The sequence below is a fragment of the Magnolia sinica genome, chromosome 8, assembly GCF_029962835.1.
Source record: "Magnolia sinica isolate HGM2019 chromosome 8, MsV1, whole genome shotgun sequence".
Lineage (NCBI taxonomy): Eukaryota > Viridiplantae > Streptophyta > Magnoliopsida > Magnoliales > Magnoliaceae > Magnolia > Magnolia sinica.
The window spans coordinates 10,337,634-10,354,549 of record NC_080580.1 but is presented as its reverse complement, the minus strand read 5'-3'; the positions used below and the strand labels follow the sequence as shown (position 1 = coordinate 10,354,549).

General features: G+C 40.1%; 1 protein-coding gene across 1 annotated transcript; it reads right to left on the bottom strand.

The window, feature by feature from the left end:
* Positions 1–7,572: 7,572 nt before the first annotated feature.
* LOC131252841 (uncharacterized) lies at positions 7,573–15,859 on the bottom strand. The gene is made up of 3 exons (XM_058253589.1): positions 15,465–15,859; positions 8,907–9,291; positions 7,573–8,593 (listed from the first exon to the last, which is right to left on the bottom strand). The coding sequence occupies exons 1-3, from the start codon at positions 15,802–15,804 to the stop codon at positions 7,933–7,935; spliced, it is 1,386 nt and encodes a 461-aa protein (XP_058109572.1). The 5' UTR covers positions 15,805–15,859; the 3' UTR covers positions 7,573–7,932.
* Between the last annotated feature and the right edge of the window lie 1,057 nt (positions 15,860–16,916).

Here is a 16,916-nt window from a genome sequence, read left to right as displayed (position 1 = left end):
TCAATCAATGTTTATGATTCAAAGTCAGTTTAACAATTACCGACCGTCAATTAGGGTCGCGGATATACGGATATGTGCAGGAAATAACTTAGATTGATGTCCTTAATTTAATCATAATCTAACGGTCTGAAAGCTAGAACTTTGACAATAGTCGAACAGAGACAATTAGCTTAAGTTTCTGACAGCCTTTAAGGTCATTCGCATGCCTCATGCGCTTGCCTTACAAGCCCAAGTTGAGCGATTTGATACGTGATCTCGGCTCAATGTCCGCAATGAATGGTAAACTTACTGAGACAAATGTCTTTATATAATTTCAGATTTAGCGGTCTCCTAACAAGTGGTGTATAACTTGTTTAGTTAATTGGGGCATTTTTTGTATAAACTGGACAGCGATATTTTTTGTGCATGACAATTAGGACATAGATTAGCTTAGTTCATAATATGACATATTTATAATAAGCAGAAATGGTGATTCGATATTAATCACCTAGAATATTTGATTTTTAGGCAAAAATGGTAATGCGATCAATTTAGTTTATGCACATGGGATAATCAAGATATGATCCATCAATTATCTTAGCTTTAGGTACATCTTCATTAAACTATGACGATTCTAATTAATCAACGGCAAGTCGTTTAGATCTCGGCCTTTAGTAAACATATCACAAGACTAGACCTAAGACTCAAGTGATTAGACATAGAATGTTTTGATTTTTTTTATTAAAAAGAAAAAAAAATGTTTTCACTTGAGCCAATTTTTAAATCCCAATGTAAAGTAACTTTGAATTTACCATCAACCATCATTATCAACAACCATCATATGTAGGCCCTATTTAGATGCAATTCTTTAGATAAATAGGTACAATTTTCAAAACAAACTCATCATTCATGGAAAAGATTATTAGGGATAAACCTATTCCAATTCCAACAGCTCATCGAAATACTTCCTATCAACCTATCCCAAGTATATTAATATTGATTAGATTCAAGATCTGTTATTGAATAGCTCATTTAATGAGCAATTTTAGGTCAGGTTGTATCCTTTTTTAAACACACATATCCACACTTTTTACGGGCATTTGAACTCATGATCTCGGCATTAAAACACACTTTATCTACCACTGAGCCAGCGTGGAGACCTAAGGCTAAGTCTGATTCTGTCCTTGAGCCTTTTAAGGTTAAAAAATTCCAACGAAACCAAGCATGGTTTAGGAGTCGGGATCCTTGCTCTTGCTCGGGTGGTGGACTCTTTGGAGTTTCAACCCCGGTCAAGGGTTCGAGCATCCATAGGTGGTGAGATTCCACTAGCAGGTGTAGAATAAATAAATAAATAAATAAATAAATAAAACCTCAACCCGACTCAACCCGTTGGAGTTGTTAGCCAAATTAGATAAAATTAGTTTTAGTGGGATAGGTAGCGTTACTTGAAATAAATTTCAATGGTGGGCATCCCCCCTTTACTTGTCCCTTTTTCTATGGCCCACCTAACTTTTCATCTTGGATGACTTTTGGGGCTGAGGGTAACATGAGACGAAGCATATGAAGGATGAGTCAGATATCGTGATTACATCACGTGGGCCCCATATCCACACAGGCCTAACATAGCTTAAGGCGGTACTATTACCACTGGAGTTCACGGGCACGGGTTCGTGGATCCCAAGGGAGTGTGGGGCCCACCATGATGTATGTGCCTTACATCAGTACCGTCTATCTGTTTTGACAGCTCATTTTAGGGCATGAGCACAAAAATGAAGCAGATACAAATCTTAGGTGGACCACACCATAGTAAACAACGGTGATTGAATACCCGCAATTAAAAACTTCTTGCGGGCCACCGAAATGTTTATTTGCCATCCAACTTTGAATAAGGTCACAGAGATATGGATGAAGGGACCATACAAATAACAGCTTGATCCAAGACATCTGTGGCCCACAACAAGTTTTAATGGTCAATCACCACTGTTTCCTGTGGTGTTGTCAACCTGAGATTTGGATGTACTTCATTTTTGGGGTCGTCTTAAAATGAGCTTTCAAAATGGATGGACGGCATGGATGTAAGACATATAAATCACAGTAGGCCCCACAGTCAGGAATCCACTGAAGCCGCGCACCGGGAGAGTTAACACCCACGTAGAAAACCCTAGTAGCTATCTATTACTCCGAAACTAGCTTGGGCTGAGGCTTACTAGGGTTAGTTGAGCCAGGCAACTGCCTAAACCTTTAATCGGGCTCGGGTTCGGGCCGGTCAGAGGAGGCCCGAAAAGGGCTCAGACCAAATCCGGCCATTGATAGTCACACATGCATAGTACATCTTATCATGTGGGACCCACCATATAGATGATCGGGTAAAAAGTTAGGTTGGTAAATTACACGGTAGAAAAAAGCCGACAAGAACATTGAACGGTCTAACAAAAATTGCCTTTATTTCTTTTACCAGAACATTTAAAAGGTGGGCCCCACATGAGACATGGCCCACATAGGTAAGTGTAGCCACATGGAGAAATAGAGCCACGAGAGAGTGATTTCGTACACTTGAAACGCTAGAGTGAAATAACCTTCCACTAGCTACAAATCGAAGGATTTTTACTGCATACTCCTCAAGAATTCTAATTTTACTAAAGAATGGATTTAACTTGTTTTAAAATAATCTCAAAAAGGCCTCTTCCAACCAGTCATCCGTAGCGAAAAATCTCATTCGCAGGAATTTCTTGGATCTAGAATTTGAGGTTTTTGGAAAAATCTGACTAGAAACAGAAATTAAAAATATTTCCTTATAAATTAATAAAAAAGATTTAAAATCTTAATATATTATTATTATTATTATTATTATTATTATTATTATTATTATTATTATTATATAATAGATTAATTTTACTAATTTCTACTATGTCATCCGGTATGATTTACTAAGAAAATCCAAACCTGCAGAAATATTTGAAAAATATCATGATTATTGATCAGTTTAATTCCCATGGAAGCATGTGAGATTTTCGAATTTTCGAGATATTTGTCACATGTAGCCCGTCCAAACGGTGCACCCAACGACGACGATCCACCAAACAAGAAAGCTAGTCAATTTAATAACCAGAGAGGGCCACACCATAAAGAAAACAAGGTATAGAAGCCAAAAACCTCCAAAATTCATATTTGGTCCAACTGATGATTATTGGCTTGATTTTTGGGATTTTGATTGAGTCTGGCATTGTAAATGGGTTTTTGGGTATCAGACCAAGGAGTCCCAACACATGGAGAGAAAACATTAGAACAACAAAACCATGGTTTGCAAATTGGTTTTTGCGTATCCAATCTAATGCAGCAATGAACGTGATGAGGCCGATCACCATCTTCCTCAAGGATAACTACGAATTTACGGAGCTTCTCTAGACTCCTCACAGAGACTTCTCAAATACACGAGGAAAAGAACTAGAAATAATTTTAAGATATATGAAAGAAACATCTTAAATGATTGATAGATGAAATAAACGAGTCTACAACCCTTTAAATAGGGATACCAAGACTAGGAAGAAGTTTAAGAATTAAACTATAACTAAAACTCCATAAAATTTATAACTTACTATAAATAATAAATTTTCTATTTATAGTAAGTATACTATGTGGCTTAACCACGTTATTTTTCTAATTTTTCTAAACACTTTTAATGTTGGGCGCAACTTGCCTAATAAATGAGGAGTTATAATCAAACTAAAACTTGCTAAAAATAGTAAAAACAGAAATAAACATAGTATTCAACAGTCGATATGATAGAATCTCGCGAATTTGGCGTGGGCAACCCAGCTATGCCAAGTTGGTTGGCTAAAGTAGCTCGCCCTACCCTAAAATCATATATGGAATGTCGAGTAACTCATTCCAGTTTGCGAGATATGCCTATTTTAAGGTTCTGACAATCTTGATGACTTTTACCTCTTATCGGGCCTTCTCTGATCCATCTTGGACATTAAAGTATCCGTGACCCGCTCTACATTGGTCCCCTCCACCTCAAAAGAACTTGTCCTCGAGTTCTTGTGTTGCATTGGTTCATGATACTCGGTCTGGTGCATCGTAACGATACCCAAATCAAAAGTTATGATCAATTTACGATCTACCTTCTGTTGGTTCAACCATGCTAGGAATGTATTTGTGACACGTTCTACATCATCAGACCCCTCCGCTAGGGAAAAAAACTCATCCTCGAGTCACTCAAGGGACTTGGTTCATGATTCTAGGATTACTTTTAATGCCTTAATACCGACGTTTATTAGTCATTTTTTTGTACTTAGCATTAGGCTCTTGAGTTGACACAATACATGTACTCATGCTCTCCTTGACTTGGCTAGTATAGATCAGTTCCTTCACTTCTGCCTTCAAGATCTCACGTTCCTTCTGATAATGTGAGCAATTAAGCAGACTTATCCTTGTGATAAGATAAATGCGGTTTTGTATATCTCGTATGGGAGACTGTTTATTAGGGAGTTCATCGAGCATAATCACCTTGAACTCCTACAATACTAGTTTTAAATCTCTTAAGATGTTCACAGGCTCCATATATTTTTTCTTTTCAACTAATATATATATATATATCTTGTTTTCTCAGATTGTTTAACAAAAGTCTATTCAGTTGTGAGATACTGTTCCTCAACTTTAGAAGTTTTAAGTTGATTCTTTGTTCCCCATAAAGACGGGGCCAATCTTTCTACCATCTTTAGTAAATATAAATGCGTTATCCCAACCTCTATGCGTAGCAATAGCATCAAAATTATTTTGTCATGGTCGACTAAATAATATATAACAAACTTCCATGTCGACTACATCACAAAGTATTTAATCCTTGTAATTTTTACTAATTAAAAATGAGACAGTACATTGTTTGGTTACCTCTGTTTTATTGACCTCCTTGATCTATTCAATCGTGTACGGAGATGAGTGATTTTCTATTTTCAGTTTCATCTTTTTCACCATTATTTTCGACATGAGATTCTCATTGCTCCTAACATTGATGATCACATTACAAACTTTTTGGCTTATAGTGCACCTCGTTCGAAAGATGTTGTCTCGTTATAATTCTACTTCTACCTTTGACATGTATAATGGCTTCCTCACGATCAAAGTGGTTAGAGCTGGGCATCGAGTCGAGTTAAACCGGATTGGGTACAACTCGACTCAATCCGAAATTTCCATGGCCTGACCCAAACTCAATCCGATCCGGGACTGAATCTGGGTCATCTGACTCGATCCGATCTAGTGCCCTACTGGCCTGATCTGATCCGAGTCCGACTTTGTCAGGGAAACTGAGTCATATCAGATTGGGTACGGTTCAGATCGGTACTGGATGAAGGGAAAATAGAAAGATCAAATTGATCCAAAATTTTTGTGGGCCGGGAAAAGTTTTTTATGGTTACTCATTGGACGGGACCACCAACGAGCCAGTGGACCACACAACGAGCCAAGGTGGGCGGACGGGACCACCAGCGAGCCAATGGATTGCATAGCGAACCAAGGCGGGCGAACCACCAGCGAGCCATGGCCAGCTGACGAGCCATGACCGCATAGCAAGCCAATGCGGTCCACCAGTGAGATAGGGCGGGCCACCGCTCCAAAATACTCCAAAATACAGGATAAAATAAATAAATAAAAATGAAACCTACAATACCTACCTGATCAATAGAGATGATGAACAGTGATGATAAGTGGGTCGGGCTACTTAGTGGCCGAATCGAGATGGGTGCGGCACTCGTTCGAGTAGAGAAAGAGAAATAGGGATTTAGGGATTTAAGGTTCAGGTTGGCGGGTGTGGGTGGGTAGGTAAAAAGTAAAAAGTATACACACACACACACACACACACACACACACAGACCCTATTCGGATCGGATCGGATCGGGTCGGATCCGTCGAATCGGTCCGATTTCTGCCCAGCTCTAAAAGTGGTGGCCTACGATTTACCATTGTCTAATGGTGCTTTGCAGAAATTGGGGTTGTGTCGTACAGCGATTACGAGCGGTTGAGCATCACTTTGAGCTCTTGGCGGAATTAGCACATCCTCAATACCCTTGCATAGTCAACCGACTCTCCCAATTGAAAGCTTCCATTTTTTTCGAAAAATAACGAATCTTTAAATCATCGTCTACAGAATTTTTGTTCATACCTTCGTTGTTTGCCATCAGCCCGAGAGGAGTCCTCGCTCTGATACCAATTGACGCAAGGATGAACGTGATAAAGTCGATCACCGCCTTCCTTAAGGAAAACTTCTCCGAATACACAGAGCTTCTCTAAACTCCTCACAAAGACTTCTCGAATCCACGAGAAAAAGAAATAGAAATAATTTTAAGATATATAAAAGAAATTTCTTGAATGATTGATAGATGAAATAAACGAGTCTACAACCCTTTAAATAGGGATACCAAGACTAGGAAGAAGTTTAAGAATTAAACTATAACTAAAACTCCCTAAACTTCGTAACTTACTATAAATAGTAAATTCTGTGTGGCTTAACCACATTATTCTCCTAATTTTTCTAAACACTTTTCATGTTAGTGCAACTCCTAAAGCCCAACGGATGAAGAGTTATAATCAAACTAAAACTTGCTAAAAATAGCAAAAATGGAGATAAACATAAAATTTGACAGTCGATATGATGGAATCTCACAAATTTGGTATGGGCAACCCGGCTATGCGGGGTTAGTTGGCTAAAGTAGCTCGTCCTACCCAAAAATCATATATAGTACGTCGAGTAACTCAATCTGGTTCGTGAGATATGCATGTTTTAAGGTTCTAACGGTCTTGATAACTTCTGCCTCTGATCAGGCCTTCTCTGATCCATCTTGGATATGAAATTATCTGCGACCAGCTCTACATCACAATCATCCACAGCCGATAAAGGGTCCTATGATGCCTGTATTGGGCTGATTGGGCCAATATAGTCATACCATTCATGAAGGATACGATATTTATCGCTGCCAGCATCTGTCGATATGTCAAACCTTGAACAGAACAGACCCAAATTCATAGAAAATCCAAAAGAGAAAATGAGGGGCTAAGAGCATTGAAATGAATCTGGCCAAAACATTTGCTTCTCCAAAAAGGTAGTTTCATTGCATTTCTATTTCCAAAAAAAAAAACAGACAGACAACGCTTGCATTTCCACGAAAAAACTAGGGCCTGTTTGGCTTCCATCCTTTAATTAATCATAATTGTGTATTAGAGATCATGATTGCTGGTTATCAAGACTATTTATTCCTTATTAAAAAGAAATCTCTTACAAAATACACACACACACACGCAAAATTAACTAAGGGTGAATTTGGTTGCACCAAATATTGCAATTTTTTCTGATCAATCAGTCTAATATGCTGCAACATCTCATGATATTTCATGAAATTTAGAGCAACCAAACACACCCTAAATAAAATAAAATAAAATGATATGAACTCATATTTAAGTGGCACCCAACAGCCAGTGTTATAAGAGCTATCTCATCAACTTTTACAGATTTCTAAAAACCTTGAAAGCATAACAGCTTTGATGTTAAGAAAATCATAATGACATCAGATTTTACAAGGAAATGGAAAAGCTCAGCCATTACAGATAACTAAAAAGTACTCCATATAAAGGGCCCAAGATGAATATTCTCGTCAAATTATCAAAATAAGCAAATTCTTCCAAACGAAAAAAGAAAGGAAAAGAAAAGAGGAGAGGTAGAATTCTATTTCTAGTACATGTTCTTGTTTCCCCCTAAACACTCGAAAGACACTGATCTGCTAAAGTATACTACAGATATTCTGCCAAAAGATTCATCTCTATTAAGCAAAGGCAACAAAGAACTCATTTGAATAGAAAGATAAGACGGAGATCCACTACAAAAATATTCTACACAGCCAAACACATGGGCACTCAACCATCCATTGCTCTTGCAGGCACCACCATTCACCCATTTCTTTCTCAGTACCCACCGTGGATCCTCCTCCCTCGCCCCATGCCCTGTCGATAATCTCGTCCTCTGCCCATGTAAGAATCCCGATGGTAATCCCTCAGCCCACATCTCATTGGGGACCGGCTCCTCTCCCTCCCGTCATGTCCCCATGGGCCCCGTTGAGGTGGAGACAATGGCATTGGTGGCGAAGGCGTCCGCCAGTCATTTGCAGCATACCCTCTCCTCTCATGGAAGAACTTGCCCCTCCCGCGGCCTCGGTGGCCCCACTGAGGCAGCATTGGCCTGTCAAACTTACCTCGTCCCTTGTACCCATCTTCGTTGTGATAATCTGGCCTCTCCCTTGGTAGATGGTGATCTGGAAATCTTTCCACATGCCGAAGAGGAGGTGGGCCCATTCTGAATTCTCTGGGACTGTCTCTGCCCCAACCACGAGGAGATTCTCTGGCACCACCTCTTCCCCAACCGTGAGGAGATCCATAACCATTCACGCCCCTTCCTCGGCCACGTTCCCTGGGTGGGGCAGGGAAGCGTGGTGACGGTCCATGCGGTGACAGTGGGCGCAGATAGCTCCTTCGAGGGCTACCACCAGGTCCACCACTTCGAGGCTCGAACCGAAGCTTGTTGCAGTTGTTGCAGTAGGCTCGCCGTGCAAAGTTCAAATTCCCACATCTGAAACATACAATGCATGAGGATTTGAGAAAGAAAACCACCACCATCTCAAGGAATAAACTCAATTTTCCAAAAAATCACCACTTGAAGAAAGAACAGAGCGGACAAGTTATAGCGATGCTGAAAGCACTGATCCAAGATCCCAACCTTTTTCCCAAAATCACTGAGCTATTATCAACTCAATCAAGTCAAACTCAAACAACATGAAGGATTTCCAGGTGTATTCCACATGCTTAAACATTACTGACAACAGAATGTTGGGAGTGAAAGAGTTCATGCTGTGACTCCATGTAAAAGGAAAGCAATGACTTACGAGGGCTCTGAGCAAATCCAGTCTCCTTCTCTTGGAGAAACATTTGGATTGTTTCTACCCATGAATTCATCTTTGAATGAAGGATGGAGTCCAGGCTCGTCAAAGGATTCAAAATCTCTCCCAAATGATCTATCACCCCCGCCTCGCCCACAAGGGGGTGAAAATTCACGGAATCTACCACGACCCCTCCCACCTGTATATCCAGGACCATGACGTGGGCCACCTGGATGATTGAAATCAGAACCATAGCGATGATTTGCTTTCCTCTGGCGCAATGGCGAAACAGAACCTGCACGCACCTTCTGGCGCAGAGGTGAAACAGAGCCTGCACGCATCCTCTGGCTCAGAGGCGAAATAGATCCTGCACGCATCCCATTCCCATATCCTGAAATGACAGTAAGACCTCAAGAATAAGAAATGACCATTCCAGCGTAAAGAAAAAGCCAAAAGACAATGGTTATGAAAGCATATGGTTCTTGACCTCGCTAGCACACTGAATGCCAGTGGCCAAATAAGTTTGAAACAAGGGGCTACCTGCATTAATGGTCTCTCTTCCATGGGCGCATGTGTGTCACAAATTCAAGAATGTTAATGGAGGACTAATAAGCTCACAACAAGCCTGCTGTAGTCATTGATCTCACAAGCCGCAGATCAAAGTTATGAGCTACTTTACCAGACTTGCAGCTATGAGCTGATAACCATGATCAAATAACAACCCCAGTCATCTGCAGTATGCAAAGGATTGCACTAGTCCAATGGCTTACATATTGAAATTAAATCCATCTATGTCACAGATACAGCATTAAGCCCTAGGCGTCGGCAAATATAAACCAAACTGACGATCCACAGCAAGAAACAATCAGATCCTTCACCGGATTCCTCAGGATTGTGCTAATTCAAATTGGCATTTCATCTGTATCTGCCACTAAACAGATAAACAGGAAAACAAGAAAAGATAGATTTTCACAGGCTTCCTAATAGCGAAGAAGAAACCAATGCCAAAACCATGATCCCAGCTGTAATCCATGTGAAGATCTTGATTCAGCAGACCATCCAACTATCAATGGCATCAAGAGCAAAAACCCAGATGAGAGCACCCCATCAGAGCAAGAGGAATCACTAAAAAATCAATAACTGATAGCCTATGTTACAGCACAGCCACTTGTTTCAGATACCACACCATGAATAAGCTCAATTCAGCAACGAAAATATTGGCTCTCCCATAAAAGCAATTAAAAAAAATTCCACCCAAGACCTACCATAAGTTCATATGCCAGAGACATTTCCAGAAGAGCTGGAAAGAACCATAGATCGGCACCAATCCCAAATAGTAATTGTTTACTTGTGCATGCCCCTACAACCATTTAAAGGGGAAAGCAATCGGCATCTCTAATGACAAAACTTACCAAGATTTTTCATGGGCTTCCTAAATGTCATTAAATAATGCTTAACAACATGCATGATCCTCTGCAAGACTGACTATCAGGGGCACCTACAGTATGAACCCAATGGGAACACTCCACAAGCAGGAGGAATCACTACATCACTAATATGACCCAATTCAACCATGACAAAACATGTTCTGTCCGGTGTTTCTCCTTAGAGGTCAAAGAATCTTGTTTAAAGAAGCTCAATACAATAACTTGAAAGTTTATTCCCCAATAAAAGCTGTTGAGAGAATCCCCATCCCATACTAGAATCATTTCCAGAGTCACCAGAATCATTTCCACCCGCTTTATCAAGCCCAAAACAATAGTTGTCTGCCTCTTTGTCAAGTTCGATTTACCTCTGTGTCAACTTCCATTATCAAGCCAAACCTCATCTTTTACTATGTCGAAAAGAATATGGCAAACCACCACGAGTCCGTGAAATCAAAATTTATAGCCCTAATGATAAACCAAAATCGGCACAAAATCAAATCTGCTAAATTACAAGACAGAAGACCATCTTCACAAACAAAAGACCTTCATTTGGCATGGATCCCGCCTTCTGAGATTAAGCCCTTTCAGTTGAACAGTTGAACTACCATGATACCACACAACAACGAACCCCAAATAAATGAATCCTACTGTTAGTAACACTCAAAAGCAACATAGAAAAAAAAATAGAAAGCTCTCTCATTAATCATTCGATGAAGACATGATAGTTTTCCTTCCTAAATCTAGTCCTTTGAACGCCTCTAAATTCCTGAGCATGTGCCACATCCATCAGACAGAGCCAATTAGTACTCCAGCTTCAGATTGAAACCCAGTGACTGCCACTCTAACTGCATCATTCTAAACCAAAAAGAACCCACCAATGATTCAACCAACCGACTGAAACAGGTTCACCTACTGCACCCCTTGAGTTCTTATGTGAAATGCAGGTATCCATCTTCCGACTTTACAAACCATCACACACATTCTGGGTCATACTGCAATTCGGAAACAATTCTCAGTCAAGCATGAGAACAAATAACCCTTGCTCAATACCAAGAGTCTTGCACCCACACCAAGCAACTTCAAAAGCTGTAACAATCAACAGCAAAGTTCATTCTCAGTTGACAATTCTGTAGCGGGCCAACATACCCAACATACAGTACAATCCATAGAGCATAGGTGTTCCACACAAAACGGTAGCAAGTGATATAAGCAGCATAAATTCATCAGAAGGGATATGTTATGCCCTATTTTTTTATACAACTTCTCATCATGGAAAGTTGGTCCATACAAAGCAAGATTTTCTTTAAAGAACATTTTCGTAGGTAGGAGCTACAAATGATATAATATTTAGCAAAGAAAATTATCAAAAATTGAGGTGCCTGATACCAATTTTCTACTGTATCAAATAAGGAGTTTATCCCAAATAGGCAAAATGTAATAGGCAAACATCCAAGTGGGGAACTCTGACCCATTCTGTGTTTATCTTTTTAGTACACAACACAGAGTATACTATAGCTGACATGCATGTTGTGCTTCTAAAAACAATATAATAGAAAACTAATCCCACCCAAGTCTAGGATATTTTTTTCAGCTGGTGGCTAGGCCCACAAAGGGGACCCTGTCAGAAACCATGGTCTCAAATATCATCAAATAATGAGTTGCCACCAACGCGAATCAACCCCAAGAACTTATGCTTTCTGTGGAAAGAGATCAACCTATCTACGCCATTTCTTTTTAATGCCTAGTTTTAACATATGATGTTTGCAAGTGCATGGAATTAAAAAAAAATAAGATCAAGGGCGCTTCCTAATGCAACATTTTCACACCGGGCTCGAGTGGGGTGGCCTATGGGATGCGGGGGCACACTCGAGGTGGGTGGCTTATGTGAGGCGGGTGACCCATGTGAAGTGGGGCCCACGAGGGGGGTTCGGCCGAGGTCCCAACCCATGAGATGTGGAGCCTGGGCTATGAGATAAAGGGATTGATTCACAATGCTCTATCAGTTCGAGCTTTTAGAGCAAGTGGTTAATTGTCCCGCATCAAAGTGGTATCAAAGCGGGAGATATCGTGTTCGAGACTCCTCACCAAGGGTGATTAATGCAGGGGCATTTTCACACTGGGCTCGAGTGGGGTGGCCTGTGGGATGTAGGGGTGCACTCGGGGTGGGTGGCTCGTGTGAAGTGGGGCTCACGAGGGGGGTTCGGCCGAGGTCCTAACCAATGAGATATAGGGCCTGGGCTATGAGATGAAGGGATTGATTCACCATGCTCTATCATTTTGAGCTTTTAGAGCAAGTGGTTAATTGTCCTGCATCACTTCCGATATCCAGATTTTGGCAAGAACATACAAAGACAAACCTAGCATTTATTATAATCAAATCACTTCTCACCACATCCATCCTTCACATCAAATATTTGCAAAATAAAGAAAAGGGTATTTATTATAATGAAATCACTTCTCACCACATCCATCCTTCACATCAAATATTTGCAAAATAAAGAAAAGGTAATGACATAATTTTTTAGCGGATCCTCTTTAGCACTGTGGGGCTGTAGCAGATGAAATGACACATCACTACAGATGAAATGGCGAGAGGGTCAGAAATAGTCGCTGTCCCTGTATACTGCTTTCTTTTGTCATCATTCAGCGAGTGGGGGGAGAGATAACAGATGAAATGGCAAGAGGATCACTCATGAATTCTGTCCCTGTATTCTGCCGTCTTTTCTCATCATTCAGAGGTTGAGAAACAGATGAAATGACTAACCTTGAATTTTAAGGGTGTGTTTGGACGCACTATTCAACATGGTTTTAAAAAAATAATCCAATAAGACATGGTTTCGTCTGTGTTGTACCGGTTTCAGTCTAAAACAAAATGGGTCACCAGACCAAAACGGGACTTAAACAGACCAAAACGGGACTGTATAGACTGATACGGACCGATATGGGGCGAGTCATATTGATTTCAGTCCCCTAGTGGGTCACACTCTTAAATCTAGCCGCCTTTTAATAAAATTCAGTACTTATCCAAAAAAAAAAAACTCTAAAACCACCACTTAAATCCATACTATCCAAGATAGCATGCAGTTGTTAGCATAATAAGGCACCAATGGCCAAATTGCAATTTCCTTCATTTTTTTTAAGGATACAAAAATGGAAAAAGAAAAAGGAATGTGACAGCGTTTTGAAGACTACTTCCTCATTATGAGTAAGGGTGCCAAGTGTCAACGGGTGGGGCTCGAGTTGGGTACAAGGGGACCAATTAGGCAATACTCATACCCGCCGATGGGTAATGTAGCCATACCCATGTCGGGCTTGAAATGGGATCCATACCCACTAATGGGTAATGTGCCCATGTCGAGCTTGAAATGGGACCCATACCCACTAATGGGTAACGTACCCATGTTGGGCTTGAAATACCTATGCACACACCCACAAATGAGTACACACCCACAAATGAGTAATGTAACCATACCCATACCCATGCCGGGCCTGAAATGGGACCCATACCCACTAATGGATAATGTACCCATGTTGGGCTTAAAATACCCATGCACACACACCCACTAATGAGTAATGTACCCATACGGCCATACCCATACCCATTAGGGTGCTAGGTACCCATTTACAATTTTGAAATTTTTCAAAAAGAGAAAGAAAAGAAAATCCCAGCATTAACTTATAAGATTAGATTTTATAGCATAAAAACTATAGTTTTAAGGATCTAACCACAGTTAGGTTTCTAACTCTTTCTAACTAGGATTAGAAACCTAACCAAACTCAATTGGATTGTGAGGATTTGCTTGGCCCAAATGTATTTCCACATGTGGCCACGCATGCTAACTTGCACAGTTTGTGAGATGTCCAACAGTGCATCATGCCAATTCCATGTTTTGAAAAAGCAAGCTCTGCAAACTCATATTTAGGCAGAAAATTTGTGAAAACAGTTGGTTTAGAAAAGTTCCAATGGCTTAATCTCAATATACACATGAGCCGCCCAAGAAGTCGTTGATCACCACTAACTGATTGATAAGGATTACTGATTATGTTCTCTTTTTTATGCATGCTCATGTGTTCCTTGACTGAGAGTATGAGTGGAGCACATAGTCATTTGATCCAGACCACTGATGATTCGGTTGCCCCAAAAATCACCCATGATGAGAATTGTCATATATACATAGTCGTCTTCGTGCATGGGCAGGGATATACCCATGCCAGCATGGTTTATTAATCATAATTGAAAAAAATACCAAACCAACCATACCCACTCACCTACACCCATACCAGGTTCATGTCGGGCCAGGCTCAGGTACCCAGCCCAGCAACACCACTAATTACAAATACCAGTAAATATCATTTTCTACTTTTTCTGCCTTTATATATTTTCTTATTGATTAAACTGAATCATCCCAAATTTCAACACAACCTAATAACCAGACCATTCCCTTTTCTTTTCCATCTTTTTTCATATATAAGAGAGAGAAATCCAATGAACCATCCCCATCGTGGAAATTGCCCCCAAAAAACATCAATCCTCAAACCCTAAAGTAAAGAATAAGGCTGTCAATGGGCCAAGCTTGGGCCGGGCAAAAGCAAAATTTTCAATAGGCCCAGGCCGAACAGTTTAAAATCCAGGCCGAACAGTGCTAAAGAGCAAACCATTCACGATAAATAATTTTTTTTTAAGATCATATGACTGTTTTCCGGACTGTAAAAAACTAAAATAGATTTCAAGTGATATTAGCAAAACAACCCAAACTGAAAGAAGAAAATGATTTTTTTCTAGGGTTTTGCCAGACAAGCAGACAAACCACTTCTGTTCGATTCTAATCTTGCAGCAATGATCGAAAATGACCAAAATGAAACTGAAAAAGAACCACTTTAATCTCTGCATCTGATATTCACAAACGTAAAAAAAATCAAAAGAACATTAAATAATAATAATAATAATAATAATAATTAAAAATTAAAAATTTAAAAAAAAAAATGTCAGATTAGAAGATAAACCCTATCTTCTCAAACCCTAACTTCCAAAATCCAAACCCTAATCCTGTATACACGAACCGAATCGTATAGGGTAGTTTGCCTACTTAATTTCTAGGGTTTGTGTTTTGTGACTTAGAAAGAGGAAAAAACGAACCTTGGAATTTGTCTTCGAATTTGTCTTGGAATTTGTCAGGGAATCGAAGGGAGCGAGAATAGGGAGGGGAACGAGAATGGCGAGGTGAACGAGAGTAAAGAGGTTGGCGATCGTTGTGGTTGTTATTGCGGTTGTTGTAGTTGTTGTTGAGGTTGCCATTGCGGTTGTTGTGGTTGTGGTTGATGTTGCTGTGGTTGTTTTTTTCTCGCCGAACCTCGCCGGGCTCGTAATCGCTTCCTCCACCGCCTCCTTCGCTCTCTGATGGCCGTACGATGAGGCTGCCGAGATTGTTCCCGATCGTCAGATGGCGCGTCTGCTGCTCACGCTCTCCAGAAACCATCTCTCTCTCTCTCTGACGGAGGAAGAGAAAATACCTAGTCCTGTGATTATCCGCAATTACAATTATTATATGGAGGTGCAGTCAGATACCGGTACCTCCAGAGCTGGCGGTGGACCGGTCTTTTATGGTGTCCACTTCAACATTTAGTTCGATCCGAACCGTCCATCGTGTTTTATCCTCTTATCATCACCGTAGAAACTATATTTCAGATTGATAAAAATTTATATGGGTAAGATTACGAGGAACAATGTAAATCATTCTAAGACCTTTGAATTCACGTGGTGTGCCGCACATGAGCGGAATTATTTTAGGTATGTCCCTTCTTAATATTTCATAATGTCTTATTAATGGATTAGATGGAATGTATAAAACACGGTGGGCCCTAAAAACAGTGTGGAAGTTTTTATTGGTTGAGCGTCCCTCCAACTCCTCCTTGTAATGTGGTCCACCAGAGATTTATTTTGGATTTATTTTTTGTCTCGATGTATTTAAATCAAATATTCCGTACAATGGACGGAATAGATCAAATCCATATTTTATGTGGGGCCCACAGTACCATATGAGCGCACCTCGCTTATATGGTACCAGTACTACCACAACTTGAGTTATTTGATAGTCTGTAAGACTATGATACGCAGGCGCCCAGTTTTTGTACACGTGGCATACATTCACTTCAAATATGCAATTGGTAAGTGATCTTTAAGTGACTGCGTACCATCCATCACAGTCTACCAGAGTATCAAAGTTTTTTTAAATATATGACACATGGTCTGTATCACTGTAAAGTGTACGCGCCTTTTAGATTGGCAAGTGGAGTTCATAATTCAGTAATCCAGACTATTGATCTATTGTAATCCACCGTGAATACATTATTCCCCATAAAAACTAGCTAATAAAATTTTAAAATTCATGATTATGATGGCCTAAATATTGACGGTCAAGATCAGAAACATAACAACGGTTCAAATTTCACTGAAAAAGCTGCTACTTCAATCTTGAACACAATTAGTAGCATTCAAGGTGGTATTCAACAGAACAATGGCCTGGATTAGCGAATAAATCATTTCTACATGTTGGAATTGAAACTCGTGTGTACCGTGCGAAGTTGCGGA